The sequence below is a fragment of the Poecilia reticulata genome, chromosome 18 (assembly GCF_904066995.2).
Source record: "Poecilia reticulata chromosome 18, P_reticulata-male-v2, whole genome shotgun sequence".
In the NCBI taxonomy this organism is placed as follows: Eukaryota; Metazoa; Chordata; class Actinopteri; order Cyprinodontiformes; family Poeciliidae; genus Poecilia; species Poecilia reticulata.
Window position 1 is genome coordinate 8,772,914 of NC_088847.1, and position 27,126 is coordinate 8,800,039.

At 41.1% G+C, this 27,126-nt stretch overlaps 2 protein-coding genes across 6 annotated transcripts in view; both read right to left on the minus strand.

The window, feature by feature from the left end:
• Positions 1-8,354, minus strand: part of clcn5b (chloride channel, voltage-sensitive 5b) — a 31,289-nt gene extending 22,935 nt beyond the window's left edge. The window contains exons 1-2 of one of the 2 annotated variants that reach the window (XM_008435342.3): positions 8,057-8,354; positions 7,374-7,520 (exon numbers count right to left, since the gene is read on the minus strand). In XM_008435342.3, coding sequence (XP_008433564.1) covers positions 7,374-7,509 — 136 coding nt within the window. In that variant the 5' untranslated portion in view covers positions 7,510-7,520; positions 8,057-8,354. Of the gene's footprint in view, positions 1-7,373; positions 7,521-7,624; positions 7,971-8,056 lie in introns of those variants that run through there. The other variant, XM_008435341.3, reaches the window with a different exon arrangement.
• Positions 8,355-10,561: 2,207 nt separating this feature from the next.
• Positions 10,562-27,126, minus strand: part of shroom4 (shroom family member 4) — a 69,492-nt gene continuing 52,927 nt past the window's right edge. For all 4 annotated transcript variants that reach the window (XM_008435344.3, XM_008435345.3, XM_081599205.1 and 1 more), the window contains 9 exons: positions 22,748-25,562; positions 19,443-19,504; positions 18,151-18,942; positions 16,857-17,438; positions 15,913-16,042; positions 15,132-15,233; positions 14,131-14,301; positions 13,368-13,510; positions 10,562-13,270 (listed from right to left, as the gene is read on the minus strand). In XM_008435344.3, coding sequence (XP_008433566.1) covers positions 13,108-13,270; positions 13,368-13,510; positions 14,131-14,301; positions 15,132-15,233; positions 15,913-16,042; positions 16,857-17,438; positions 18,151-18,942; positions 19,443-19,504; positions 22,748-25,562 — 4,960 coding nt within the window. In that variant the 3' untranslated portion in view covers positions 10,562-13,107. The remainder of the gene's footprint in view (positions 13,271-13,367; positions 13,511-14,130; positions 14,302-15,131; positions 15,234-15,912; positions 16,043-16,856; positions 17,439-18,150; positions 18,943-19,442; positions 19,505-22,747; positions 25,563-27,126) is intronic.

Consider the following 27,126-nt stretch of genomic DNA (forward strand, 5'->3'; position numbering starts at 1 on the left):
GTAGGTGAGTGTGGAAATAAATTAGATTGCAGAGTTTAAAAAGGTGAAAGACCGCATAAACAGATGAGTTTATGTTGTACACAGAGCTGCTGAATGTCAGGGTGACTCTGCCTGGTTTTCACTCAGTTCTGGGAATCTAAATGTTTCTCAAAGGTCTCGTCGTTTTTCATGGTTTAATGATTGAACACAATAAAAAACATTTCAACAATCTTGGATGATACACTTTACAACTCAAGTGTCTCAGGGCTTTCAGTGTTCAAACTGAAATGAAAAAGAAGCTACTGTGCTATCGGAAGCAACACTAATAGTCCAGACAATACTGCACCGCACTGAAGATTATCTTTCAATTCTGACCTGATTAGACTGCAATATTACACCAGTTTTGTAAAAATGCACCCATCACACTGATTTCTACTTTTATTATAGGTCTGACCTGCCGAGTCAGAATTTGATCAGTTTTAAAGGGAAAAAATGTTGCGAATGTTTTGATACAAGAATTACAGATTATTCTCCTTAATACAAAAAGATACATTCTTAGTTTTGATGCAATGATCAGGATTTAGGGGAGAATTTTTTTTTTTAAAGTCAATATTTTCAGCTGATCTGGGGGAAATTAGCAGATTCTAATATCTGGCCAATTAATTGGTGGATCTTAAGTACTTCATCCCATTTTGAATTTAGAGATTTGTTTAAATGAAATTTTTTAAAGTTTCACTAAGCTTAAGATTTATATATATATATACACACACACACACACACACACACACACACACACACCGTATTTTCCGCACTATAAGGCTCATCGGATTATAAGGCGCATAGAATAGACACTACAGTAGAGGCTGGAGTTACATTATGCATCCACTAGATGGAGCTGCACTAAACGGACTGTATTCCGGGAGTCGGAATACAGTCCGACTCCCGGCTGCGAGGAGAGCCTTCCTGGGCCAGAACGTGGCTGGACAATGGTCACCCTTCTCCGTTCGCGCACAGCATGTTCGTGGAGAACGTGGTGCTAAATGACCTGCAGACGACCTGATTATCAGGTCGGTAGGTAGATAGGTCAGTCAAACTTTATTAATAGATTACAAACCAGCGTTCTGACAACTATCCCAGCATGCACCGCGCGCTTTTTCTTCTATGGGTAAAAATGAAGTCGGCGGCTGCTTACCGTAGTTGCTGGACCTGTTGTGGCTCAATATTGGCCCATATATAAGGCTCACTGGATTATAAGGCGCACTGTTGGCTTTTGAGGAAATTGAAGGTTTTTAGGTGCGCCTTATAGTGCGGAAAATACGGTATGTGTGTGTGTGTATTTTTTTTGTTAAATTCAATCTCTTATAAAACTAAAATAAAACATTTTATCCGTTATCCAATATCCTTTTAGGTAAGGACGCATTAAAAAAAACTATAAATAAATAAATAAAATAAAGACTGGTGGATGTAATTGTAATGGTGAAAGTAACATAGCATAAGCAAGTAGTTTGCATCTCAACAGTCTTCAGTGTGGATGTTGTTTCTGAGGAAGGGAGATTTAGAAGAACTAAAAGGGAGTGACATTTCAGCAAACAGGAAGTGGTTCATCTTTATCCATTTAAGCTTTCAATGTCTCTCTCATGCATTGTGTGATGTCACCTCTGCTCTCAACGTAAATAATTAATGCGAGCTCACCACAAAAAGGTTCCTCAAAGCCCCAGGAGAACCAGGATAAATAAACAATAGATCACAGCTTTGTCCTCTGAAATACTTGGTTAGACATGAATCTTACTTATTTTGTTTCAAACATGAAATGTTCCTAATAATTTGTAAATTCAGCAACATGTTGTTTCATCATCTTTTGATAGTTGCCGGTCTTATTTCCGTACAGAAACGCCCTTCATCGTTAGTTGAAAATAAGTTTGACTCTAAATCCAAGTTACTCTTTTGCTCAAATATTGAGCAGTTATCTGTTAGTCTTCGGTCAGAGGCTTAATCAGATTTGTTGTAAGATTGACTGCTACTGAAAATCCTTCCTGACTCTTAAGACACTTGGATGATACAAGTTATGACAACATTTAAAATGTCTCTTTGGGATAAAAAAAGATATTTTAAAACATAAAGCATAAAGCAAACGCAAGATTTATTTTCAAAACCATTTTATTTCTAAAATGACCGCCTAACTACCAGGAACACAATAGCTTTATATTTAGAGAAAATGTTTTGTTATTTTTTCTAATTTACGATTTATCATAAATACATGTAGGATTCTACCAAAGGTGAGAAAAGGCCAACTTATTATGGTGTCACACAAAAACTGGAATTTTACCAGGAAAGAGCTTCTGAAGATCTGCTCCAGAACGTTACTGTACAGCTACTGAAAATGCTTTTCCCACCATTTCCTCCACTTGTAAGACTTAAAAGTCTAACATTTGTTGTTCACTGGGAGGTTCCCACACGCTTTCTGCCGCAACCAAACCCTCGTGAGTTTCCAGAACAATTCTCCTCTCAGCGGGACGTCAGAGGACATCTTTCCCGTAATGTTCAAAAACATTTAACAATCTGTTCCCAGTGGGAGCGCTTGTGCTCTGCTCCATGTCATTTGTTTATGTTAGCGCACTGCGGATTATTTCACGCATTTAAAAGTAGGTCTGATCAGAGATCTTTCTTTTTTCTTTTTTTTTTTTGCCCATTAATTATTTACATACATGCACAGAGGACCAGAGGGTTGAAGGGAAGGAGGGAATATTTTCCTTTGCATCCTGGGAACTTTGCTTGTGTACAGAATGTTTAATATTTCTCTGAAGCTCAGGAAGATTTTGATGCGATCTCTTGGATCGCATTTCTGCCAAAACATGCACTGCTTCAGCAGATGCACGTAAACGAAGGTGGATAAGAAGACGCAGGTTCAAGCTAGAGTTCGAACTTTGAACTCTCAAGGTCCGATAGCCATGGGAACATGCGTTTCATGTGACCTCGATGACGGTGGCTGGATAAATGTCTGGATTATTGATTGTAATTACTTTGAAACTTTGAATTTTAATCATATTTACAAGGTCAGAGGAAATTGAATGAAGCTGGCCTCAGTCCAGACGACGTCTCTTAATGTGTTTTCTTGAGCATAAGATCGTTTTCTATTTAGCTAAAGATTTAAAAGAAACAGTCCTCGCCGGATTTAGCGGGACAAAGACACAGTAATGAATATGAAAGTGAGAAAAGAGCCCAAAAAAATGTGCAGTAAATGTCATTGCAATATCCAAAAACAGCATCGGAATCGCGTGTTTTCCTGATGTTATGCCCTCTTAATTCGCAGTATTTTCCCAGTTCACGGTCATTATCACATGTCAAGAGGGTCAAAGTGTGACTAAGCCGATCTGCTGTATGAACCACTCAGTAAGCCAATATGCCCAGCAATAAAGTCATTAGAGGCAATAACAACACACCAACTGGTAATAAATCCAACAAATACATTTACACAGTCGAGATTGAGAGCAGTAAAAACAGCAATGCATGCAAAATGAGAAAGATAAAAGCTAACTGGAAATTCAGCAAATTAAAGAGGAGAAAAAGCCCTACTCACTACTTAAGGGGTCTAAGCATCCATCTGAAAGTCCAAATACATTTTTCTTTTTTTACAACCCAAGAATGAAACTCTGAGCAATTCAATCTTTGGTCACTAGTAATTAAATTAGCAGAAACCATCTGTTGTTGAATGCTCATATGGAAGCATTTTTTGTATTGAAACCATAGCAGGGTTTACACAGGTTTCAAGATCTCAAATTTAAGACTTTAAGACCTTTTTGAGATCATTAGAAGTCAAATTAAAAGTTTATATCATGACAGAGATGTTCAAAAGAAATGCAGGGAACCAAAATGTTGGAATTTCTGGGAATTTTTTTGTGGCTCTTGGCAGCAGTTTTTGCTAAAGATCTATATACTAGCTGCTAATGGCTTGCTTGCTTGTGTGTTTGCTAGCTAGTTATCAAGTAAGCCAAATGCTTGTTGCAAAAGAGCCATATTCTAGTTGCTAATAGTTTGTTTGCTTGCTTGCTACCAAATTTATATGCTAGCTGCTAATGGCTTGTTTGTGTGCTTGCTGCTAGTGGCAGCTAACATATCTGCCACTAGCTAGCATTTGCTAGCTAGTTAGCTAGAGAGCCAAAAATGTAGCTGCTAATGAATCCTGTGCTAGCTGCTAATAGATTGTTTGTTCGCTTGCTAACTAGCAAGTAAGTATTAGCAGCTTGTTACTGGTAGTCTTAGCTGCTTTGAGTCACTGAACGCAGTGAGTGAAGATGTCTGCGTATGACTCAATACTTTCGCCTCATAGTAAAGTCCAGAGAGAAAAAAACCCTACAAAGAATACATGATATTTAGGGCCTCAATTTTAGATTAATGAATTAAAGACTTTTCAAGGATCTGTGGACACTCTGCAAAAAAAAGAATGCCTTGAGTTTGCCAATAGGGCCTCATAATAACTCACAGCAAATAATCAAAAAGAGAAGAAAAAGGAAAGAAAATAAAAAAAAAATCTACCCTAGTGATAAATTTCATACAACATGTGTGGCTAAAACCAGGCACAGAGCAGCACCTTATTAAAACCATCTCTTGGTTCAGACAGGGTGATGACAGCATCAATCTGTGGGTTTCATTTCCACGACAGGGCCGTGGAGGTAAGCCAGGGTGGTTAGGAGAGACATCTACTGAGAAATCCGCAGAGAAGACATTTACAAGACACTACAATCTCTGAATTGGTGCAGACTTTTTTTTCATCTTGGCAAGACGAGGACCACCCTACCATCAAGAAAACATAATAAGGGGGAGGGGTTTGGGAAAGCCTCAAAGAGCTTGTCCTGGAGTGACCCAGAGAACGTCTGGTGCACTTCAGAAATTTTTGGAAAGTCCTGAAAAGGCTGGAGCGCTGGCGCTGCCCATCAATCTAGTTGAGTCTGAGCGTTTACGCCAAAAAGAGCTGGAGAAGGAAGAGAGAGGAAAGAGGAGGATCCCTCCAGAAAAAAACATAATGGTGCCAGAGGTGATGAAAGCAATAACACTTATGTGTACTTACTCCTCACATACATGGATTTATAACTACTTAAGATCACTGTGGAAACAGAAAGTGCACCCTCATTCACTTCTAAGCAAAAAAATAACTTGAAATCATTTGAATTTAGTACTCATCTATCTCTTACTGATTATGAGGAACATGGGCCATGTCAGCATTATAGTATATTCAAATATATATTGTGTGGGTGTTTTCTCTGCTCCTTATATGTTATATTTTGGGGGTTTGGAGCACAAACGTTGGCTGATTTTGGCTGAAGATATACGGTGTCTTGTCATAGTTTCCTAAATGTGTCAGTAATTTGCTAGTAGGGGTCAGTATCGCAAGGAGAAACAGAGGGAGAAACGGAGTTCTCAGGTACAGTTACATGTCAGGCAGTTTGACTGATTTCTACAATCCTAATTACCAGCATGTGGACATGTAGACAGTCACTGACTTCTTCTTTTAAGGCTTTCTGAAAAGAAGACGACAACAGCAAGTTGTGGACTTGCTCCAAAACCTCAAGAGGGAAAAAAAAAAAGGAAGAAGTGAGAGTTGGACTAAAACCTCAAGAATTTCAAAACAAGCTTTGGGTTCATTTGAACGGAGACAAAAACTTGTTCAGCGTATAAGACAATGAAGTCTTCTGAAACGTCTACTCAACTCTGCATGACTGAGGCCTGCATGAGTCAACAACTCTTCTGACAATCCCACATCTTGATACAAAAACAATCTGAGGTCACAAAAGCAAAAAAACAAAACAAAAAAAAAAAAAACTCCTCCGGTTTTCCTCCTACAACTTCGGCCGGACACTCTGAGGTCTGACTGTAAATTCGCAGACTCCCTAATTTACAAAGAAAGTTCCGTTTAAAAGCGAGGTGGCGCGTCTTTCCTTTCCTTCAGCTGACACAGCAGGAACAGCTCACTGTTGAGTTAAAACGTTCTCCAGACATCCTTCCTGCTGACGCGCGTTTTATTCTGTTTGAGTTAGTCGGCACGGTGAGGTCACCAGTAACCAGGCAGCTCAAATGTGCAGGGGAATAAATAGATTCTGTTAACTATCCAGACACACCACATTTGTTTATTGTTAAGGACACCGTTTTGTGAAATGCATCATACATATGTGCATATGCATTTATTGAACTGCTGGTTTATTAATTAGATTAGGGCATTTTAGGCTCTTAAGGGCCGCAGTTAAACAGAAACCACAGCAGCTCGGGCTTAGAAACAAAGAAGACAGAACTTTCCATGCTGGTCAAACATGCAGTCGTAATTAAATCTCCATAAATCTCATTTTATCTATTCACGTTGCCTTCTTACAACATTTCAAGGACGTTGCAACAGGAACTTTAATTATCTGACGATGACATCATCAGTAACCGGGCAACATTGGGGAGGAGAAAAAAAAAAAAAAAAAGAGTATGACTTCTTTACACACTTCCCTACGATTGAAGCTAGAATGCAGAACTATGGTGCATTGCAAGAGTACTCAAACTTTTAACTTTTTCACGTCTCGCTACAGTCGCAAACTTCAATGAGATTTAATCAGGATCCAGATGCATCAGTATTATGCAAATGAGTAGACAAATAAGTCAGGCAAAGATGGAGGAGGTGAGGGTGCAGCTAAAACAAAATACAAATGTACTCCATAACTGTGAGCATAAAAGAAACTCAAACTAAAAAAAAAAGAAAAGAATAAAAACGGGTCTTTTGAAGAAAGATTAAAAAGTCTCGACAGCCTCAGTCCTCCGTACATCAAAAGGTAAACCGTTACAAAGTTCAGGAGCACAAGTTTCAAATCTCTCTTGAGACGCCGTTCAGCCGGAGAGAAATGACAAGAATAAACACAGTGGAGGAACTTTCCAGACTTAAATCATCCTGATTATTTGGGGAAAAGACTTAAACGTTTCCAACCACAGACACTACAGATGCAAACCGACCCAGCTCGTCTGAGCTACTTTAGAAGCAAAATGGACAGTGACAAAGACAAACTGCAGTGGTTTCAATGAGACATTACCACACAGGGGCCGAATACAAATGCATGTTGCAACTTTTCAGATTTTATACAATCTATATCAGACTTACCAATATGAACCCAACCCACAGACTTGGGGTTTTAAGACTTTCTGGGGTTACTTCAGGCAACCTGTGCTATTTGCATGTTGAGGACGTTTCATCCAGTAAGATGAAACCTGTTGGCTAAAATGAAGGACAACCACATCTAGAGCTGTCAGTGGACTGAATGATGTCAGGAGTGGGTCAGTCTGAGTCAGCCAGGACCCACATTAATACCAGACCTCGGTCAACGGTCGACACCTGTACAGTGGTGACTCCACATGCGCGTGCAGGTTACCTGAGCTGAGCGGGGGGACGTCATCTGTGGTCGAAAAGTCCAGCGTGGCTCCCGCGATGTCCACCATCTCGTCATCGTCGTCGTCGCTGGGGTGATGGAGGCCGTCGAAGCCGCTGCTGTAGCCGGGGTTCTCCATACGTCCAGGGGCTGTTTCACAACCCACACACAGACAAATTTTTTAAAAATGAGGCATTTAACTTCCAGCGTCTGCTAAATGAACCCCTCCTCCTTCTCTAACTTCAGCTAATTACCTCTGTCCACGACCAGGGCATAATTCCGATATAAACGCGACAAAAACTGGAACATTGGCCCTGAAAGTCAGCGGGGTGCCAGTGTGTTTATTCCACCCGGAACAGTGTTCAAAATGAGGAGGGTGTTATAAAGACCCACTGCATATCCGCTCCTCTCATCCAGACATGACAACAGTTTTAGTTAAAGGGAAGTTTTGTAACCACTTCCGCTCACTTTTTTTTTTTTTGTCGCATCTTTGTGGTTCCGCTGGTTGAACCAGCGCCGAGCACTCACTTAGAAGACCCGGTGGATTATATTAGCTGGGGCTTTAATAAGCGCTTTGCTGCTGACGAGCAAAGTCACATACCTTCCCCCTACAGGCTAACTTAGTGTGTTGTTGCTGTTCTAACCAAATGAGAAAAGTAGAAGAAGGTGAGAAGTTTTGGCCTTACTTTAAGCCTTCGACTGGGAAAAAAAAAAAAGCGGCGATGAAGAAGTCTTGTGACTCGGATTTGCCCCGCCGCTCTCTTCTTCTCCTTCAGCTGGAACTGCTTATGTCAACAGCAGTAAACTTGAAGATAAATCCTGCGTCATTCTCCACAGCGGCGAAACCTCGGCTTTTACACGGCGCATAAACACGAAACGAGCGCGTTTTAATATGATTTATCTATCCAAACACGACACATTGGAACTGACTGTATTTTTCGGTATTTACTCGGGTTTTTTTTTTTTACCACTTAAACTGCAACATGTAAGCTAGTGGCATGTAAGCTATACATGACTACATTTTCCGGTTTTGTCCTTCAAATCTCAAAACTTTCCAATCTGCTTTTCAGTTACAACATAACAAATTTTACCATCAGATACTCACTATCAGTGGTTTAGTTTTACGGATTTATTCATGTGTTTGGGATGTGAATCGAAATTTTCTTTTTCTTTCTTTTCTAAAAAAAACCCGTCAAACTGTGAATTTTATTTTGGAAGCACTAGGATGTTTATTTCCGGTTACACTTTTGCACTTGATAAGAAAATGCTAAATATCTAAATACCAGGACAGCTAGTCGAGTGAAGAGTCATTGCTTTTCCTATTGATATGTGTATGGCGTTTTCAAATGGGTCAGTGGAGCAGTTTTACTAATCAATCTTCAATGTTTTCCTAAATCTTACAGTTCGGATCGATTATAGTCAGTTACTAAATTAATCCAGAAAGTGCTTTGATCATCAAACAAATTTGAAAAGTGGAATTTTAATCTCAGTACTCAGATTTGGCGGTCTTTTTATGTTTCTCAGAAACTGGAGACCGAAAATACTAAAATAAATAAATACATTTTTGGTATCTTGTATTGAATTTCTTAAATGCAAAAAGCTAGCCATTTTAATGACCAATAAGGCAACGTGCCACATAATTAACTTATAAATTACGTGGCACGTAATCTGTGTAAATATTAATTTACAAGTATATAAATTCATATTTAAAAGGTAAAAAATAATATTTAAAAGGTTTTAAAAAAGTCATACAATTTCTTCATTATTTGGTAGTTTTTGCAGGTCAAAAATGATTTAAGAAATGTATACAGGACAAAAAGAGAAAACTGCATCTGTATGTAAATGGAGACTTGTGCATATGAAATGTAGCGTCAAACTGATTGAGGCAGGCCTCAGTTTTCTCATAAAACCCAAAAGCTCAACTCTACCATAGGAACTGCAGCCATGCAGTGAATCTTGCGTCCATGCTCTATTTCACAGTGGTTGGAGGGCGACACCTTGTGGCCACTCACTGAACTATTCAGGTCCTCCTTGCTCAGTTTTGTGCAGAAAGTGGCTGCAAGTTTCCAACAGACATCACTGTTTCACTTTTAAGGTCTTAAATCATTGATTTAGTCATTGATGTCCTCTTTCTTACTATAAACACAATCACACACAAAACGGTCCATTCCTAGAAAAACTTTCCTTTTGGCGGTAAGTCTTCTGAAATGTCTCACCCATCCCTCCAAACAAGGTTTATCATGACCAAACTGAGAAACAAGGAACACTTCCTCATCGTTTTGTCCCTCTTGTTTCTTGTTTGACAGTGTATAGCTATGTGAACCTATACACTTTATATCATAAGTTGTTGAATCATGAATTACCTGAGATTTTGACTTTCACTAGTCACAACCATGCCTGACTACTGTCAATAAAGAAAGCAAACAGAATCCACCTCATAACATGAATTAGGCTACAAAAACCAGATTTGTCAGAAAATGGGTGCAAAGCCATCGAGGAGGTCACACAATAACCCAGAGACACATCTACGCCAAAGCAGGCATCATTAACTTCAGCTAAAGGACATTTTCATCATTCACCAATAAGAAAGACTAGATGAAACTTTGCCACACAACTTGATAATTATATGGCAATTGCCCCAAAACACCGCCAGTTATTTCTAATGCTTGATTTCTACTGTTGCTCCCCAACGTGAAACAATCACCAGTTCAGAGGGTGAGTTTGTTTTTGATTTCACTTACCATTTTATAAATATGATCCTTCAAAGGCTGCTTTCTTTCATTCACTCTGTGTAACACAGAGGCAAAAGGCGGGGGGTGCCTACTATTTCACAGCACTACTTTTTTCCGCTCTATTTCCGCTCTTGTTTTTCAGCGTTTACAACTTGAGCAGGAATATTTAACAGCCCCTGCTTCCAGGAAACGTAACTTGACAGAGCTATCAGTATTATCAACACATGATTACCGCTCAATGTGCCTCCAGGGTAAATTTCTCCACCTCCCACAGACGTGCTCAACGACTCCCCTCACTCCACTTGTCATTTGTCAACCTCCATATAACCCCAAGCCGTGTTTACTCAACCATCCCACGACTTTAAAATGTAAGCTTCCCCTGAGAAGCATTCACACATTCGCTCAGGACATTTAGGGGAGGCCCGTCAAAGCATAAATCACCACAGTGCGGCTCGGAGGTAGTTTGAAAATCATTATTATTTATGGTACAATTTCCTCACACAAGTGTTTTTGCAGTAACAAAATGTTTTCTTTAATAAATCAAAAATTTAACCAAAAAAAACAGAAACAAACAAAAGAAACACTCTCTTACAGGTCCATCAGGCAATGTTTGTCCTTGAAATATCAATATGTTTCCAATGAATTTTCCAATGAGAATTGCCGTTTGCAGCACAGGAAAACATTCACAAATATACACAGCAACAACAATGAACAATGCAATCCAAGGGTTGCTTACAACTAAAAACAACAGGAGTCCTTTGAATAGACTTCAAGCTACTTTGAAATGGAACCGGTTGACTTTTACAGCAATTAACGAGTGGCAATGTTTCTTTACTTGACTTTTCAATTTATTTTTGTTTTAAAGTGTTTTAAACTTGTTTTTGTCAGAGGCAATACTTAACTCCTTTAAGCATGTCCGTTCTTCTAAGATTTTCACTCACGTCCTCATACACTAGCAGCTATTGCCCAGTAGGTGGCAGTAAAGTAGCATAAAACTATTATAAAATAAGTGAATAACAAGCTAACTGGTAAAACGCATCTCCCTCTGCATCTTGTATTCAAATATCGTAGCAAGATCTTAACTGACTGAGGTTGTAGAGTACTTTAGGTGACTGATTTAATGAGATGCCAACTTAAAAACAGAACTCAAACAACTAGGAATGTTCAGCTAGATAAAAACCTACACGTTTTTAAGATTTAAAGATTTCTTGACTTTTAAGATTCTTACAGCGATTTACGCCCAATTTAGACCTTTGCTCTGTAAGGAAAAACGAGACAGGAGATATGTTCTCTTTTAGCTGCTTGTTAGCTTATTTTGTAGCATATAGTGGGAATGGACAAAGCTACACTTAAACCTGCCTACCTAGATTTTAAACTCACAGCTATTGATATAAGACAAAAAGCTCTTAGCTAGCAAAACAAGCTAGCTGATGTAATAAGTAGTTTTCTTTGCTTTTGTTTGATGCTTTCAGTGTGAACTAAACACTAGCATTTCTTTAATTTTGAGTTTTGCTGGTGGAACAATAAATAAATTGTGACAGTCCCCCCAAAGATTAAGTTTGTATGCTAAGCTAACCTGCTAGCTAGCCTGTCATGGCCCAATGGTACAGCCCGAGAAGACTAAAACAGAATTTTTTTAAAAATAATACACATGACAGCAACAAAAAGAAAAACCTGGAGAAAACAAAAACATTTTGAAAAATATTTAGTACTTCCAAAATGTTTAGATTTTTGGTTTTATTTATTGATGTGTGTATTTTTGTCCCTGAAGTGCTTTTCATTTTTGCCAAATGAAATTTGCCAAAATTTTGCAAAACAAGTTCTGCTTAAAATCAGTTTAGAAAAATGTGAATATGTTGGTAAAAGTTAGGTTTTATTCTTGCACTTTGGAACTAAAAGTCATCTGATGTAGAGCTTTCTCTCCATATGAAGGTAAATTAGTAAAATAGTTTTCAAGTCAGCTGAGGTGACAGCTGGGAATAAAAAATGGCCGAAAATAAATTTGCAAACTTCACTTGATGCAACACAAACTGCACTCCACTCCGGATTCATTCATTGTAAACATATACAGTAAACTTCAACTCTTCCAGGTCTTCTCACCCATCTTTTAAAATGAATGTTCTCGAACATCAACACCACAATATACAAACCACATACATAATGAACACTAGTGCCTTCTGTACATAAAGGTCGTTACGTGACAGTCCACGGAGTGTCAAACTCCACACAAGTACAGTAATGTGACACAAAATAACACAATAACAGTATATGTCTTGCAGAATCAATGTTTAGCAGTTAATAAAGCTGACAATGGCACTGTGAAACATTGGCTTTAGTGTGGATACGAGAAGCACCAAAGAGAAAACAAAAAAAACCCTCCTCAAGTTCTCTGAACCGGGAGGTTTAAATATAAAAGAAAACAGAAGTGAATGACACAGTCATCTCGCAAAAATGTCTTTGGCAACAAAGTGTGTAACAACAGAAAATACATAGTGTCAGTTTAATAGTACAGTACATGTTTAAGGCACAAAGTGTTTGATTTCTTTGTCGTGGCCTTGAAAATATGCGACAAACAGGCTTTTCGGACACTTATCTATCATCTCCTAGCTGGTTTTCGTCTTCGCTGTGATGTTAAAATGTCTTCATTTTTGTTTTTCCATGCCTTAATGTTTACCTGTTGAGCTGGAAAATGTCTTGTAAGACCGTTTTGGGATGTCTTCACTTGCTTCTTGGATAAAATCAAAAGAGTCAGAAGATCATTTGTTAAACAGTTTTTTTGCCAGTGGTTGAGTGCGAATACTCTTACTATCAGATAGTAACTTCTTAAGCAGTTTTAATTCCTATATTCATGTCGAACTAACCGTCTGCAGCAGCTTCGTGTTTAGTGTCGTCATACAACTGTTAAGATAATGTCCTTAACTGTTGCGATTGATAACATGTCTTCCATGTGTTGGACTTGATTTGAACTCAACGGCTTCATCCTTCATTCACTTCTTGTTTATTGCTCAGTAATGTCCGTATCCCATCGATATTCCCATCCCCATTCCCAGGCCCAGGCCTAGGCCGAGGCTCTCTCTCAGCCCTCTGAGTTGCTCCTCTCCCAGCCGAATCTTGTCCTCCAGTTGTCTCTGCTCCACCAGCAGGGCAGCCTTCATCTTCACAAAGTGGCTGGAGAGGAAAAACAAAAGTACACAAAGCAATTTAGCGCTCAAGGACAGTTCGCCGGCCAGGTTGAATGCGAGTCAATTCCCATTCTGATGCGCACCTGTAGTCTCTGTGCTGTTCTGGAGTGAGGCAGCGGGCCAGAACCCGGCTGACGGCCTGCTCTCTGCGATCGACGTGGTCCTTCAAGTCCTGAGCCTCCGACAGCTGCCTCATGAGCTGACGTTTCTTTTCCAGCAGGGGGAGCTACAGGACAAAAATTACCTTATTTTATTAGGTAATAAGGTACCTAATAAAAATTTTAAGAACTTTTAAGATTACTATGAATAAAACGTAATGCCCATATCATGACAGAGACGTACAAAATAAATGCAGGGGACCAAAACTGAAACTTCTTGAGTCTTTTTGTGGTTCTTGGCAGCAGCTTTGTGCTTCACACCTTTCTAGCTAGCTAGCTAATTAGTTAGAGAACTATATGCTAGCTGCTAATGAGCTATATGCTAGCTCCTTATGGCTTGTTTGTTTGCTAGCTAGCAGGTAATGGAACAGAACGGAGTGAGTGAAGATGTCTGCACACAACTCAAACTTTTCTCTGATAGAAAAGGCCCGCTTAAAAAATCTACATAAAAATTTAAGACCTGTGATTGACTTACTTAAGGATTATTTACATGAATTTAAGATCTTTTAAGACCTTCATTTTAGATAAATTAAATTAATGCTTTTTAAGGATGTGCAGACAACCTGACTATAAATAATAATTTTGATCTTTAACATCTGTCCTCCCCTCCCAAATGAAAAGAAAAAAAAAGACTTTTCTTTAATCAGCATTTAATTTCTGTTTCATTATGTAAAAGTTTTCTCCTCACCCGGTCCTGGTGCTCTGTCTCAGGGTCCAGCGTTTCCAGTGTGGTCTCCACTCTGAGCAGCCTCCCAGACAGAGACAGCATTAAGCTCACCACCTTGTCAAGGTCGCCAATGAACATGCGGTATTTGTCCACCTCGTTGGGTTTACACACGGATACCACCATGTTCTCCACCTACAGGAAGCAAAAAAATAGACAGAGAGGATGTTTGACTACTTTTATCCTTGGTGGGATGAAGATACAGATGTCCTCTGGCCTAGAAATGTCATGTTCTAGAACCTACTGGATCTAGAGTCTAACTCTCGCATCATTGATGTAAAAGTGTTGAGCTATTCACTATAGATGGATGAAGAGATGGACGAATAGGGTTTCTGCTGGTGTTGACCAACAACTCAAATTGAAGACTTTTTAAGACCTTTATGAATGGAATTTAAGACCTATATTTCAAAAGAAACGTACAAACTTTGTCCAGCCAACTTGTGATAAATTTGAACTTAGTTTTTTGCACTTACCAGCTAGCTTTGCAAAAAGCTAGCTAGCAAGGGAACATTAGCAGTGAGCTAAAGAATAAAAATTTCTGCCTGCGGCTCAAACTTGTGCCTGACAGAAAAGTCCAGCAAGAAAAAAAAAAAACAACTGCATACACGAGAATAGAAAAAAAAATTAAGACCTGTGATCAGCATATTTAAGGTCAACATACTTTTAAAAATGAATTTAAGACATCTCATGCCTCTTTTCCAAGATTTTCATAACTTTTCTAATCCCAACTTTATTTTAAACCACCATCAAATCAAAAGCATTTTTAAAATAACACAAATTCTTCAGACAACATATCTGATATGCGACTTTATAATCTGAAATACAGTCCAATCCTATTTAGAGAAAGCGCTTTTTAAGACATGCTTGTATAAAATGAGTCGCATCAAGTTTTCAAAGTAAGAGTGGCTGCCAACATGCACAGATGATTTAAAGCACTGAATCTAGTGAGAAGGATTGGACTGGACCTCGTCTCCCAGCTGTGCGTTGGCTCTGATGTCCTCCTGCAGTCCCCTCTGAGCCTCCCTCAGCACTCCCAGCTTCTTACGCAGGCTCTCCATCAGCTGCTTCTGCACAACACAAAAACAACTGTTTCAGCTCGCAGTGAGAAAAACAACGGAACAACAAATTTGAACCGTAATGCGTAGCTGGATTTAAATTTTTTTTCCCCTAGATTGGGCTGATTACACAACAAACCACTTCAAGGAGATTTAAAATCAAGAACTTATTATGGATTTCCTCTGACCCACAAAGGCTTAAAATTATAGATTAAAGTTAAATATATAAACATGTACTTTCAAGAATGCTTGGGTAACTTGAAACTGCATCGACATCACCTCACAGTGATGCTTAGAAAAGATCAAGATTGAGCTTTTCAATTAAAAGTGACAAAATGTACATTTGATGGGTTGGAGTAAGATAACTTTAAAACCTTAAAACATTGTGTCTACTACCCGGCATGGTGGTGGCAGCATCATACTGTGGGGTTGTTTAAGAGTGCTTTATTAATCCCCAAAAGGAAATGAAACTTTGTTGCAACTCATATCAATTTCTTCAATGACTTGTCGTAGCTGCTGACAGGATCTCTTGTTGAGTCAGTATGATAGTGAATTTAGAGAATTCACTATCATACAGACATTTTTATGAACCCTGGTCTTGCTTTTGAAATTAGCTGAAGGTGTTAAATGTATGAAAATTTCTCTCCATAAAAAACTCCTTAAAAGTGGTTCGAAATGAAGCTGTGTCTACCTTGTAGGTGAGCTCGTCGTCCTCGTGCTTCTCTCTGCTGTCGGTGAAGTCCTTCATCTGCGACAGGAGCTGAGCCTTGGCTGCTGACGTGTGATAATAGGACGAACAGCTGGAGCTGGCACCGGACTGCCTGAAGACAGGAGGACCGACGGAGGAGACGGTTTGTTTATGCGTGTGGTTAGAAAAGGCAGCAAACGCAAAGGTTTTTAAAACAGCAGGGAATTCTGAGCGTGTCAAAGGAGCAACGACAGGGATACGAAAATCATCTCAACCCCTGGTGAGCAACTAAACTACAGAGGCAGGGAGAAAAGCCTGAACTGTTCAAACAGGGTTTCTGAGGGTTTAACCAACTCAGATTTAAGACCTTTTTAAGACCGTTATAAATGATATATAACAACAGAAATGTGGAAAATAAAACTGCTTTTTTTATTTAGTAGTGCCGGCAGAGAATGCACCTAGCATTGCAGGGGTTGGCGACAGAATTGAGCCAGTGGCGAAGATGAACGTTGTCCTAGCAACTGACAATAACTGACAGCAGTTATTGGTGATAGATGCAAAACAGCTAGCAAGCTAGCTAGCAAGGGTATATTAGCAGCTAGTTAGCGGTGGCCTCAACCGCCTCCAGTCACAGAACGTAATGAAAATGTCTGCGTGTGACTCAAATTTTTGCCTGACAGAAAAGACCCACAAGAAAAATAAACTACAAAGATTAAATAGTGCCACAACAAAATTTAAGATCTGTGATTAACGGATTTAAGGCCAGATTACAAAGTTTCAAATTAATTAAAGACATTTTAAGGCCTTGATTTTAGACATGCAAATTTAAGACATTTCAAGGCCTTAATTTTTTATGCGATTATTTAAGATTGTTTAACGACATGCAGACACCCCGTTAAAGGATGAAGTATTAGTGACAACAACAGTTCTTGCCCAGGTTAAACTACCTGTCCAGGCTGTTGGTGCTGTGTTCCACAGACTGACTGGCTTCTCCCCAGCTTTCCGTCCCAGACTCTCCTTCGCCACTCGGAGGGAAAAGCTCCAATTCCTCCTCGTCCAGCGAGCCGCTCCCATCGAGAGTCTCAGCCAACGGCGAGGTCTCGGGATCTGGCAGCGTGTCGATGTCCGTCTCCAGCACTGTGACGGGTTGTGCGAAGCACGGCAGCTCGCTGGTGATGGGCATGTCCTCCACGGACAGCTCCTGGAAATCATCGATGTCCGTCTCTAAGGGAACCTCCAGCTCGGCCTCCAGGCTGTGGACGGGGCTCGGGGTCAGAGTTTTTTCCGACTCGGCGTGTTTCTGCTGACCTTCAACCTGGAAGTCTCTGTTTGTGAAAGCCTGCTGATGCTCAAGCTCAACTTGACTGAAGTATGCTTCTGTAGGATAACCCTCTCTCGGTCTGCCAACTTCTAAACCCGGAGAGGGACTATGAACTCCAGGAGATGGGGGTCTCTCCCGCTCGGCTCCAGGTCTGATGCTGGGTAGTGGTTTAAGATCTGGACTGAGGCCCACATTCAACCCAGATGGACTGGAACAGAGATAACATTTCAGAAACAACATCAGATTAAACTTCATAAGTCCTCTCAATACAATGATGTGACAATAAAGACCTTGAACATCTGGTTTCTGTTGCGCAGAAACCAGGTGTTCAACCTTTACGGTTGCAGCGTTTGTTACATTTCAGCTGCTGCAGTTTGATTTCTTACTGCTCTGTGTCAAATGATACAAACTCTTTGAAAAACCTGTTCTCTCTCTTGCCTGTAGTGGCAGAGTACCAAGAACCACTGAAGGAAACAACATGAAAGCCTCAGTAGAAGACATTAAGCGCAACTTCCTTCTTCATGAAATGTAAACAAAAACAGTAGATTTTAGCGGTTGTAGGATTTCTCTATTGTCTTTGGTAAAAGACGATCAGTTATTTTTCCTGTTAATGCTGGACTAAAGTCTTTGTTTTGGTTGCATTTACCCAGAATGCCCTATGCTATAATCCACTTCCTGCTTTTTGAACAGCCTCTGGTTCGCTTGATGTTCATATACGCATTTGGACCACGCCAGAGTTCACTTAAACCAAACCAAGATGTAGGTTTTCAAGCGGACCAGAGTTAGCTTTTTTTGGTTCACAGAGTTCAGTTGTGCATTCACAACTTCCCAAACCAACAGGACATTCTAAGCAAACGACCTAGAGTTTGACTAAAATGGACTAAACATGGCTGTTTGAAAGTGTCAGTATTTCTTCTCACCTTCTCAGTCTGGTCTTGGCAGGTAGAGGTGGAGGTAGAGGTGCTACAGGCTCCGCCACAAAGTCATCTTCCCTTTCCACATGGCGTGGCGCCACCGGCCTGAAGGCCTTCCTGGAGAACATTGGGCTGGACTGGGCAACAGCGAAGGCATGCTCCTGAAACGGAGCCGGACTTTGGCTGGACGGTCGAGAGAATGCGCGCTCCTGAGTTTGAGTCTGACTGCAGCTGCATCGAGGACAGGTCTCTGATGCTTCCTGCCTCTCTGGGGGCAGGCTGTAGGACCTCTGCCGGGACTCATCGGGTGGCGGGACGTAGGACGACGAGTGAATCGAGTAGCGTTCCTCTGCGCTGTCGAAGGCGGATGGGACGGGCTGCGGAGCGACAAACGCGGAGGACGTGAGCAGGGCGTGGTGAGACGCCCGTCGCCGGTGGAACTGCTCCCATTTCGGGGGTGGTGGTCTTGGCGGAGGTGGGGTTTTCTTCTTCCTTTGCCGCGCTACGCTCGATGAGTCTCCGCCCTCCTCCATCTCGCTCAGGGTCTGGCTCGAGGCGGCGTAGATAGAGGGCGACCAGCGTTGGCTGGTGTCGAAACGCAGGTCGTTTTCAGACATGGCTCGTCCTCGAAGGTAAAGGGGAGTCGGTTGGGGGGCGGCATTGTAGACATCTCGCTCATCACTGCGACTGACAGGCCGTCTGGAGTCCCAGTGCACCTGATGATGATGATGATGATGCTGCTGTTGTTGATGGACAGCTGGCGGTGGCCTGGACTCCCGTCTCCAGCTGGAGTAGTCTCTGATGGGGAAGGAAAGGTACTTAGATTAATTAATCTTCTTATGCATTGTTACATTTTGGTCTCATCTGATAAGAGCATAAATTTACATTAAAAGCCTTTTTATTTTTCTTGAAAGTTCCAGATGTTTCCTTACTGCATTCCCTGCTCACTGAGTCAGGTCATCTTAGGCCACACATACCCAACATGCCTTTCTCCCTCTCCTACATGTTTACATACATCCAAATACATATAACTGTGCTCACATCTTGAGCATGGATGATTGCCCCACACACTTAGAGCTCATTAGAGCTAAATCAGAGTCAGCCGTGACCAAGTAGGTTTTCCGCCTGCCGGTGCACAATGACCAAACCAGACCTGACGTCTCTGGAGGCTGGTTGGAGCAGAGACGGAGCAGGTGAGCGTCTCAGAAAGACTCCCATCAAAGAGCGAAAGGTGAAGAAGTAATGTTTTATGCCCGATTAACAAATGATGCAAGTCGTTTCCAAAGTGAGGTGCTCACCTCTCCGTCAGGCTGTACTTCCTGTTGAGTTTGGCCGTTTCCTGTTGCGGGGCGTGAAACGTCTGGGAAGAGATTAAAAGAAGGTTAATAACACCTAGGCTGAAAAGCGTTGGGAAGAGGGTGTGTCACTCCACCCTGCAGTGCACTTGAGTGGAAACAAAGCCGATTAGGGTGGAGGCTGTTTCTGCTACATTAAGAACACTTTCTTCCTTCTATTGTTGTTTTCCGCATTCTTTTGTTATCTCTATCTTTTTTATCAGGTACAGTTTAGTTCAAACACTTGCTTGTTCAGTTCTTAGCTGAAATGTTTGTTAGATATGTTAGTCCAAAGATATTTAATTTCAGTTTCATTTAATTTGTCAGAGTTTCACCAACTCAAATTTAAGACTTTTTAAGACCAATATGAATAAAATTTAAGACCTACACAACAGAGATGTACAAAATAAATGCAAGGAACCAAAACTGTGAAAATTCTGGGTTCTTTCTGCGGTTCTAGATAGCAAGCCACATGCTAGCTGCCAATGTCTTGTTTGTTATCTTGCTGGCTAGCTAGCAAGCATGCATTAGCAAATTACAGACCATGATGGATTTGGTCATGTTGGCTGCCCTTTTGGAAAACAGAGGATCTGTTTTCTGTCAAGAAATGCCACAAAAACTGTTGTTCACCGTTAGTCATGGTAGTCGCTTAAGTTTACCTTTTCTATGTTCAATAACATTTAGTATTTCTATAGTAGATCAATACTTTCTTACCAATTTACCAACCAGCTGATCTGCTCAAAACTAAAAGAAAAAGTAAAGTTTTGACACCAAGAACAAACCTACAGATAATTCTTTGCAACTTCACAATTTTGAAGTTTTCCTTCACTGCTAACTACGTCAAACTCTTTAATCCTTATTTGAGTCTTACAAAAATCAAAGACAGTCACAATACCTCCAATAATAATTATCTATAATCCTACAAGACACTACTTTATGCTGGCAGAAGAAGAGTTTAGGGGTGCTTAAACATATTAAAGTCGAGTAGAGGAAGTGGTGAACGAACTTATTGCACTCTCTTGGTTTAGAGGTGAAAGTAACCAGCAGTTCCCCACAGGGTGGACAGGCTGCATAAATATACTATGAAGGAAAAAGAGCCTGCCTTACTGTCTGTGATGCAAATCAGAACATCCAGATGGTATTTTTGTTGGCATAACTTGGGGAATATTTTACACATTCGGCCGACACCTGCTTTCAGCAGCGGGTAATATCCATGAAATAGTGTAAAGTAACTACTAAAGATAATATGTTCTGTTTCATGAATGGCTAATTTACATTTAAAGGTCTGTTGACATTTAAGGAGGCACTGAATGTTGTGATGACAGATTTTTTTTGGCCACTGCTGGGATAATTAAAGCTGGAAGCACATTTTTGCAGAATAAAGCTAATAAAAGTGGCTTTCTGAAATAATATCTTTGCCAGGAAGTCTGCAATGCTTTAAATTGAAAAATCTAAGTACTAGAAAAAAAATGAGCTAAGAAATAAAAATGACAATAAGATAAGTTTAGCTTGATTAAGCTAATAATGATGCAAAAGATGTTTTACTTGGGGCCAAATTTAGCCCTAAAAACAACTTAAAAATGCAGTGCACATTAAGGGACACATCATTTTAACCCTAAGAAATAAAAGATAAAAGCTCACACCTTAATTGATAATGCATTAATGTCCAGTCGGACTGAACATCTGTTGATACTTTCCTAATAGAGGGGTTTTCACAGGCATGAGTTTGTGTCTGCAAAAGCACAAGTTCAGCACATCTGTTCCCGTTAAAAATAGTCAGAGGTAGATTTCAACACTTGAGGTTATCGTCGTGGCATCAGAGCCGCAAGCTTTGATTTGAGAAGGACCACGGCATGGAGGGGGGCAGGGTTCAAGACTCGCCCCCGCCAAGTTTCAGTATAGCAAAAATCATACTGAACAACAAAAACCAGAGTCTGCTTGGCTCAAATATTTGCTGATCTTACAAATGTGTTTAGTCCCAAAACAAATGTCAGTTTTGATTACTTGGTGTCAGATGATAAGGATACTTAAGGGATGCATTTCAGGGGAGTTGTAAAAGTTAGACCTCCGCTCCCCAGAGTCTAGAATCAATTTGCGGTGAAGCTGTAACCCAACACTGCTATTAGCACCAGAACCATAGAGCACTGCCGTTGCCCAATCTCCCCCTCAATTCCACAAACTATTTCAATGATCTGCCGAATTTTCTATGTGAACTTCAGACTTTGACCACAGGCAGGATGTGAGGTTCAGTTCAGACCAACCATTCAACCGCAGAGCACTTGGACAGAGCAGCAACTTGACTACAAATCCAAGAGTGACCACTAGATCCTTTTAGGTGCAAGTTGACAAAGCAGAGTTAGTTTTTAGTCTTCCAGTGGTCAGTTGGGTTAAATCTAAAAGAGCAGTCTGTTTTCAGGGAGGTTGAAAGTTTATTTTTCGCCCTGAAAGACTTTACTTAGACTCAGGACTGAAAATACACTGGATGTTTGGTCTGAGTTGGCAAGTTTGTGAACTTACTGAAAATGTATGCACCCAGAGCCAGAAATATAAACCTGAAATTATATTATCTCCACTATTGCTACTTAAAAGCAGAAAACTATTCCTTCATTAGTGAAGAACGTCAAAAGTTAGCAGGAATAGTGAGATGTTTGAACTATTTTCTACTGAGGCAAGTCAATGTTTCAGTTAGGCAAAGCAACAAAAATGGATATTTTGTACCCAAGTTGGGATTATGTTCTCAAACTGATGAATGCGTAAAGTACAGTAGTTAAGAAGAAGGCTTAGCAAAGCCTCTCTCTGTTTGATCTTATTTGGTTTTCAAACTTTGCCAAATTCAAAATGTTTGCACCATTTTCGAGTTAGAACAGTTTAGGATCTACACAGTCTCGGGAACATACACGGTTTAGTTAATAATGCTAATCCCTTATTAAAGACAATCTTAATATGTCAACTCCGTAATTATTTTGTGGTATTTTTATGAGAAAGGTTTTGTTTCACAACTGTTGTCTCAAACACACAGTGTGACATAACCTCTTTTACCTCTACTGCCTGCAAAACAAAGGTTCAAAGTCTGTTCTTAAAGACAAATCAGAATCAACTAATATTGTTATTAGCAGGTCAAATCATTTTATATGAAGACTGGAAATTTGTCAAGAATCTCTGACTGGTGCAACTTTATTCAAAACCCTACAAACAGACTCATTTTGAACTCTGAACTTGTACATCCATTTATGTCTCTAATGATGAACCCAAGCAAGAAGTCCTCCTACCTCTGTGGGTGTGTAGCTCCTTGTGTTGCACCCCTGATGCAAAAACTCCTGTTGCTCTGGCTGATGATGATGGCTGATGGGATAAAAAGCTGATCCCTGGACTTGGTTTTGACAGTGAGAAAATGTCTGAGGTTTGGGCTGCCAGTTGTGGAATTGGTCCTTAAGCTGGATTTCTCGCTCTTGTTCTCTTGTGCCAGAATGACTGCAACAGTCCTGAGGTGAGGCATGCTGAAAATGTTCAACTCTTTCCTTCTCAACCTCTTTTTTTCTTTGCAGTTCCCTCTCTCTCTGCCTTATCCTCTCTTCTCGCTGAATCTCTCTCAGTCTTGCCCGTTCCATTTCTAGTTCTCTCTCCTGTCTTTCTAGCTGTTGCTGTCTATCCATCTCTCTCAACCTTTCCTCCCTTTCTCTCAGCTGTTCCCTCTCCATCTCTTTCTGTCTCTCCCTAATCGCACTAACAGACTGCCTCCTAGCTTCAACATTGTTTGGAGGATGGACACTTTCTTCTTGTACTCCTTGGTAGGAGTATCTTCTTTGGGTGGAATTTTGTCCTAGATCTCCCGTCTGTTGCTCTCGATGCCGGTCTGGTTGGTTCTGCCTGTGGTTGGACCTTTTTGAGGTGTTTGACACAGGTACGCCTTTGGAAGTCTCCTCAAAAAACTTCATTCTATCCGCAAATGGAAGAATATCTGGCTCCTCTATTCGAGAGCTCGAAGAGGAGCGACTGTAGGAGGAGCAGGAAGAGGAAGTGAAGGCACAAACTCCATGACGCGACCCTGTTACACCCAATACCCTTTCACCCGAGACTCCACACCGTCGATCTCCATCTGGTTCTGGTTGGAGCTTGTGTTCAGGCGTCCATCGCCAACGACGAGCCTTGCCAGCAGGAGCCAGTTCTTCAACAACTCTGATGCCAACACCAAAGCTGGGGACGCCTGGATCCAGAATCTGAACAGACCTGGATTGATTATTGCCCTGAAGGATGGATGTGGTCCGAGTCTGGGAGATGCCACGGTCTGGCTCTCTGGAGGTTTGTGATGTCTTGACCTGTGAAGAGGTTTGGGAATCTTGAGGGATTCCTGGTGTAGCAAAGGCAACTTTGGCAGATTTGTTCTGGACAGGCCTGTTTGGGTCTGTTCCATCTTCACAAAGGTCTGAACATTCCTCTTCCTGGACAGTTTCTCTGCTGCATAGCAGCCCTCCTGGGCCATGACCCCGCTGAAGTTGTGCCTTTTTTCTCTGGATTTCGTTGCGGAGGTTGGTGGCAAATCGTTCACTGCGTCGACGGTTCCGCCGAAAGTTTTTGGATGAGCTTGACTTCTTCGTACTTTCCTCTCTTTCTGCCACTTCCTCATTTTTATCCCCAGTTGTCTGCTTTTCTACAAGCATTTGCTCGTCCAGCAAGGTGTCCACACTGGCAGCTGCACTGAGTGGCTGAAAATCACTCTCTGCCATCTGATCAGAGTTCAGTCGTTCCCGGGTTGATGATCCAGTGGGTTCACCTGGTACGCTTACAGAACGACCCCAAGGTGTATGATGTTGAACTGGTGACAGAGACCTCCCATTTACACCCACAGCTTCCAGCCTCTCAACTGAAGCACCATCCTCACCTTCTCCCTCCAGGAAGACAGATCCTGGAGTTGAGCATCGACTACCTTCCAGTTTATGTGATGTGGGAAGGGTTGAGTCTTCCGTTGTGTGCTGAAGTGATGAAGCATGGGACCACTGGCTGCTGCAGGGCGATACAGAGCGATCAGAAGGGTGTGATGGGTTGAAAGGCTCCAGAGAAGAGTCATTGCTGTTGAACTGCAGTAGCTGAAGCTGAGTGGCGAGCAGCTTCTCGGGTGCACTGTGCCGGTGCAGGCCTGCTGAGGAGTGATTGGTCTGACAGTGGTCAACATGGGATTTCTCTTGAACCTCTGTGGAGGATTCAGAGGGTAAGGAAGCAGAAGCAGAGGGGGTGATGGGAACTATTGAGGTTGGAATCGAGTCAGAGAGGTGCTCTGATGGCGTCTCGGACTTAGAATCATTTTCAAAACTGCCATCACATTCAATATGTCTAAATTCATCAATTTGTCTTTGACTGAAGTGTGAGTGTGTTGAATCTGTTTTTAAGTTCTCGGTTTGGTCACCCTCTTCTGGTGCAGGGAAACCATTTTGAATTCCAGAATCGACATTCAGACAGGGCAGGTTTTCTTTACAACAAGAAGCATCTTCAACCGCAGATGATATGCAATGTTTGTTGGCGTTATTAGTACGACTCCGGGTGGCCCTAAAGCTGTCCTTTCTTGTTGGAGGCTGAGGGGGGTTGTTCTCTCTCCCCACTTGAGATTCTCCATTTCTAACAATGTCCAAACCCCCTTCCCTCTGGTCGTGCTCGTAACAGCACGATGACGGCCGCCCTTTTATCTCGGCGGGCCTAGTTTTTGGCCTGGTCAATGATCTAGACTTGTGCACAATTAAATGTGCCTCATATGGGGCCTCACCCGGCGACCTCCCTAGAGTGGAAGCCTCACCAGGGTAACCTTGATATGCTGGGCCGAGGCTCTGGAGGAGGTTATCCATGGAAGAGGCCTCACCAGGCCTTAGAGGCACAGCAGCGTAGTCAGATGTGTTCGAACTGGCAGAGAAAGAGCTGTAGGCAGAGTCTCGCTTGTTGTTGAAGAGGGTGGGGTCGATGGGGGAATTGTGGGAGTCGGAATATGGCTGTGTGGTGGGAGTTGGTGCGTCCAAACTCTCCATAGATCCCAAGGAGCTGCTTCGGTCAGTGGAGGAGTATGGTCTGGGCAACTGAGACCACTGCATGGACAAGTCACTGCAGAGACAGGAAGATAAATGTCTTACTGATACATAAGAAAACTAAACATTAGAAACAGGTCACACAGCTTCAATTTATCTAAAGCTTTGAGTAGTTCTAACTGCTTTAAAAAATTTCAAATATTCACTAATATTTTTGCTAAACACAGTGCCTTGCAAAAGTATTCCCAACATTTGGTCACTGTTTCCAATTTTATATATAAAAAAAAAAAAAGTGAAAACATGAATTCCTGCAATTGAATTTAACAATCATTCAAAACTTTTTTTTATGACAAATAATAAACATTGAAGTTTGTTGTTGTGACATACCACATTGTGACAAAGGGGTATGAATAGTTCTGCTAGGAACTGTTTGGCCTGCAGGCAGGACTTATATGGTTTCTTCAGGAACACTATGGTGTCAGTTCAGGACAAAAAAGTAATAATGCCTTCACTTCACTGAAGGAGCTATCCTTAAATTTCAAACATGCAGGGCATATTTTCCTTGCATATATAGTTTCAACTCTGCATCTGGAGAATGTGTTTCCTATTAGAGCGGGGCTGAAGATCCACGGCAGCCCCATGTGTTTTTAAAGCCCCTATGAGAAAGACTCTTTAGGCGAAGAAGGATTTCCTCCTCATCAACTCCCAACACCACAAGTCCCAATCTTGAAGCAATCTCTTGATTCCTCTCATCTTCTTTCCACCTTTCTCTGTCATTCTTTTCTTCCGCCATTAGATTGTTCCCATCTCATCTCCTTTATATCAAAGGTTAAATGCCACTGAAACATCGGCTTAACAAACAGCTTCCTTTTACTCTTTTGATGAAAATGCAAACATTTTATAAGGGAACTTCTTCATGGTTTTACTCTCAAAAAAGATTCTGTAAAGGCAACAAACAGCTCAGTTGTACAGCCTGTACAAGCACTTCTCAGACTTACAAGTGTGATGCAGTGAAAGATTTTCCCTCATGCTTGCCAAGGTAGCTTAAATGGATTGGGTCTGCAATGGCCAAAATCCATTTGGCCAGAAATAAGTGTGACAAAGCGAGGGATGAAAATGCTCCAGAAGTTCCCTGTAAACGCAAGACTAAGTCGAGTTGCTGGAACCAAACCAAGATTCAGCCATCACCCTTACAAAATATGAGTCATTGTTAATGGTCTGTTGAGCTGAATAAATTTGCATATTTTTATTCTTAACTAGCTACATACTGGGAAAAAAAGATTATATTTGACCACTAGAGCAATGCAGACAAGTGCTGAAAAACAGCCTCCGATGTTCAAGTTTAACTTACAACCTGGACCATAACCCAATGATGGATAAGTGTTGAGGGAAAACAGCTAAGAGATCTTTTCCAGGGCAAACAGCAATGCAATAAATGTCACTTATACTTAAGAATCAATGTAATTCTCAGCATTTTAACCTCATGGAATTGACTTGTGACATCAATAAACCTTCACCCACACACATGTTTTTCTCAGCCCACTGTGCAATTGTAGTTTCACATCTTTGTGAGGAGATTATTTCCTGATGAAATCCATAAAAGACATTTTGGCAAAAGGAGTTCGTATTGGCTCTTAAAG